The sequence below is a fragment of the Physeter macrocephalus genome, chromosome 7, assembly GCF_002837175.3.
Source record: "Physeter macrocephalus isolate SW-GA chromosome 7, ASM283717v5, whole genome shotgun sequence".
Classification (NCBI taxonomy): Eukaryota; Metazoa; Chordata; class Mammalia; order Artiodactyla; family Physeteridae; genus Physeter; species Physeter macrocephalus.
Window position 1 is genome coordinate 145,768,364 of NC_041220.1, and position 4,137 is coordinate 145,772,500.

At 69.4% G+C, this 4,137-nt stretch overlaps 1 protein-coding gene across 1 annotated transcript; it reads left to right on the forward strand.

The window, feature by feature from the left end:
- Window positions 1-2,773: 2,773 nt before the first annotated feature.
- Window positions 2,774-3,874, forward strand: TMEM271 (transmembrane protein 271). Its single transcript, XM_028492542.1, has one exon. The coding sequence runs from the start codon at window positions 2,774-2,776 to the stop codon at window positions 3,872-3,874; it is 1,101 nt and encodes a 366-aa protein (XP_028348343.1).
- The last annotated feature ends 263 nt before the right edge of the window (window positions 3,875-4,137 follow it).

Here is a 4,137-nt window from a genome sequence, read left to right on the forward strand (position 1 = left end):
AGGTGGGGGTCAGGGAGGTGGCTTGAAGGGAGGTGGGGTGCCGGGAGGTGGGGTGCAGGGGGAGGGCACAGAGCCTGGGTTTGAGTTCTGTCTCCACAGATCACCCGATTTGGGGTGGGAAGCCTCTGCTAGGATCACAGTGCCAGGTGCCTCAGGGTTCGTTGCAAGGACTGAACAAGAAAGCCTTGGGGAGCACTCCTTACATTGCCGGCAGGACAGGGGACACCCAACAAAAGTTAGGTCCGGTTAAGGGAGCTGAAGCAAAGGTCTAAGAAATGAAAAGGCTGAGGATGTGGCATGGGGAACATAAAGCAGCAAAAGGCAACAGCACACGCCAAGGCCCTGCTTGCGGAAGAGGCACGGCTCATTTAAGGAACCTAGAGGTGGTCAAGGGGCGGGAAGTGTCTAGTGAGGGGCGGCGGGGCGGGCTCCGGAGGAGAGAGGAGGCCAGATCCCGGAGAAATACTAAACCACAGAGCTGCCTAGTTCAGGTCGCTCGATTTGAGAGGCTGCTGCACGACCCCGCCCCCCAGCCCGCCCAGGCCGACTCAGGCCTCCTTTCGAGGCCCGGCGCAGGACCAGGCGACGTCAGCTCCCTTCTCCCCGCAAAGCCTAATCAATCGGGCTGCTGCGGCACCGCATTGGGAATGGAGAAGCGGCTCCATCCTTCACGGAGGTGGCTGCAAACCTCGTCTCCCTGGAAACCGAAATAATCATTGGAAGTCAGCTCATGGCAACTCCGCTTACGCGCGTGGGTGCCACGATTATTATACAAGCTGATTTACACGCTGTCCTTTTAAAACCTATACACCATAAATGTGAAAGAAGGCTCACTACCCCTACTTTTCTGGCAAGTCGTCATGCATGCGGAGCAGGACAGAATCAGGAGGTTCAGCTGATGTTCTAAAATCTGCGCCCCCCGCTAAAAATACAGCGAAACCGGCTCCTTCTCCGCGCAGCTACTGACGTTCAAGTCAATCCCACGCAAATGTCCAGAGAGCCGCAGGAAGGGCGCTCACATATTTTCACTGGGCAGACGGCTTCCGTGAGACGTGGGCGAGGGACCCCTGAGCGCGGGCTGCCTGGCGAATGTGGGCGAGGCTTTCTCCGGACGCAGGGGCCTCTGGGGGCTTGTGCCCCCCGCTCACCGGGCACCGTGGACGCTGTGAAGGAAGGGGCATGACGCTGTGGGTTCTGGGGGACGTCCTCACAGGCCTGCACTTGCCAAGCGGGCGGCAGGAACGCGGGTGTGTTCTCAAAGCACCCCTGCACCTCCCCCGGCCCCTCCGCCCCCAGCGCGTTCCCTAGAGCTGCTGCCACTCCCGCCTCCCCTGGATCCAGCGCAAAGTTATTTAACGCTGCAATTAGCCGGCAGGGTGAGTCATCGGCTCCCCGTGTCTCGCTGCAGCAGCGGCAGCGACGGTGTGGAAAGAGCCGAGGGCGCGGGCCCAGCCGCTCGGCCCGGTGGGACCTCAGAGGGCTTTCCAGAGACGCCCCTCCCACGTCTGGTTCCGGGAGGAGGATGGGGGCCCAGAGAGGCCTGGGGGAAGGCCATCTCCACGCCCCACCCTCCCCAAGCCTTCCTCTCCCTCTTCGAGAGTTCTTCTCGGTCCGCGTCGGTCGGAAGGAGGCGACGTACCCTCCCCCGCGCTGCAGCCCCCTCCCCCGCGCTGCAGCCCCCTCCCCCGCGTTGCTCTCAGGTCATGAACCGCCTTCTGATGAGTTAACTCACTCGCACCCGCACCTGGGGAAATTCCTGCAAGATTCCTGAGAAGGGCTTTTGAGACTAAAGCGCAACGAGACTCCTCCAAGGTTCTGCCTGAGGCTTCACCTCCAGTTCCGCAGCACTTCCACCCCCTCCCCCGCGCACTCGAGCCAGAACTACCCGGGCGGCGCCGGAGGGTCGCAGCACCTGAGCTCCTCCTCCAAAGCCTCCCCCCACCCCGCATCCAGACTCCCGCCCGCGGCCCGGCTCACCCTCCCCCGAGCTCCTCTCTCCCCGTCCCTTCCCGCCCCCCCGCGCCCAAGCTTCCTCCTTCCCACCCGGCTTTCCTTCTCCCTCTCTCCCCCACACCCGCCTCTCCCCCGTCCCGCAGTCAGCCTCTCCCCATACAGCCCCTCAGCGCCGGGGCTCCCCGATTCCTGCCCCCAAGCTAACTTCCCAGGCTTCCTGACTTCTAGCAGGCCGGTGGGCATGGAGTGAGACCCCAGCCCTGTGACCAGGGGAGCGCAAACGCAGGGTCCCGAGGGGCGGGAGGTGCCGGAGGTGGGGCCTGGGGGCATCCGGGGAGGCAGGCGGGGGGGGGGGCTTCCCAGAGAGGCCGGGGGCGCTCACAGGGGGAGGAAGGCGGAGAGACGCGGCGAGCGGGCAGCTCTCCTTGGGGAGGCGGCAGAGGGGTGTCCTAGGGGCTACGGGGTTGGGGGGAAGGGGGAGGGCGGCGCCTGGGCCTGGCGCACCGGGCCGCGGGTGCGGTGGGGGGAGCTGAACGTCCTGGGAGGGGCACCGCGGGCTGGGGAGTGGGCGCGCGCGTCCTGCGGTCCTCCGCGTCGCATCGGTTCCCTGCGCGGGGCCGCGGCGGCGGCGGGAGGCGGAGGATGCGGGCTCCGGCGGCGGCGGCGGCGGCGGCGGCGGCGGCGCGGGCCCGGGAGGACGCGGGAGGATGAGGAGGAGGCCGGCGGTCCGGCCGCGCGGCGCCGGGAGGAGGCGCGGGCGGCGGGGGCGGCGGCGGGCGGCGGCGGGCGCGCGGGCTGCGGGCCGGCTCGGGCGCGGAGGATGAAGTGGAGCGTCCGCGGGGCCTGCGCCGCGCTCTCCTCCTGCCTCCTGCTCGCCTGCGCGCTCAGTGCCGCCGCCGTCGGCCTCAAGTGCTTCTCGCTGGGCTCGGAGCTGCGCGGGGAGCCGTTCCGGCTGGGGGCGGCCGCCGGCGCCTTCTACTCGGGGCTGCTGCTGGCCGCCGGCCTCTCGCTGCTCGGCGCCGCCCTGCTCTGCTGCGGGCCCCGGGACGCCGCCCTCGCGGGGCCGGGCCCGGGCCCGGCGCTCGGGGTCCCCGCGGCCCCAGGAGGGGCTCCGGAGGCCGCGCCGGGCGAGCCGGGGCGCGCAGCCGGGCCCTCGGGGCGGGTGAGCAGCCAGAACCTGCTCCTGCTCGGCGTCCTCGTCTTCATGCTCGGGGTCCTCAGCGCCTTCGCGGGCGCCGTGATCGACGGCGACACCGTGTCCCTAGTGGAACGCAAGTACTCCCACTACTGCCTGCCCCCGCGCGCGCCGGCCGCGGCCCCCGGCCCGGCCCCCGGCGCGCCGCGCGGCCGCAGCACCCTGGACAGCGCCACGCCCGCCAAGTGCCGCCAGCTGAAGGACTACCAGCGCGGCCTGGTGCTTTCCACCGTCTTCAACTCGCTCGAGTGCCTCCTGGGCCTGCTCAGCCTCCTGCTGGTCAAGAACTACAAGGCCTCGCAGGCCCGGCGCGGCCGGCGCGGCCGGCGGAAGGGAGGCCGGGCCCTGGCGCGGCCCCGCGGCGGCCCGGGCTTCCGTGCGCAGCCGCCAGCCTCCCGGGCGCGGCGGGGCCGACGGGGCCGGCGGGGGCGGAGGCTGCTGCAGCAGCGGCCGAGCGAAGCTTCCATCCTGTCCCCGGAGGAGTCGGACTTGGCCGCCCCGGGGGACTGCGCGGGCTTCGCGGCGCGCCACGCGGTCTCCTACATCAACGTGGGCGTCTTCCACGCGTTTGACGAGGCGGGCGTGGAGGTGTGCTGCGGGGGGCACCCGTCTGTGGAGCTGCCGGGGTACGCGCCCTCGGACCCCGACCTCAACGCCTCCTACCCCTACTGCTGCCGGCCGCCCTGCGAGGCGGGGCGGCCCTGGGAGCCGAGCCGGGCCTGCTGAGCCCCCGGCCGATCCGGATGTACTGCGGCCGCCTCCGTACCCGCCACCGCGGCGAGGGAGGTCGGGGGCTGGCGTGGCGCAAAGCCAGGCCTCTCCGTGGCGACGCATCTTCGGGGGCGGTCTGGCCCAGCGCCTCTTGGGGCCCCCCGCCACGAGACCGGCCCTCCAGTATGATTATTTCTGTGTCTGGGAGGTTTCTCTTCTTCTTTTCTGTGTCTGTTCGTATCCGGACTCCATTTTAAAGTTTACAATAAATGTTTTGG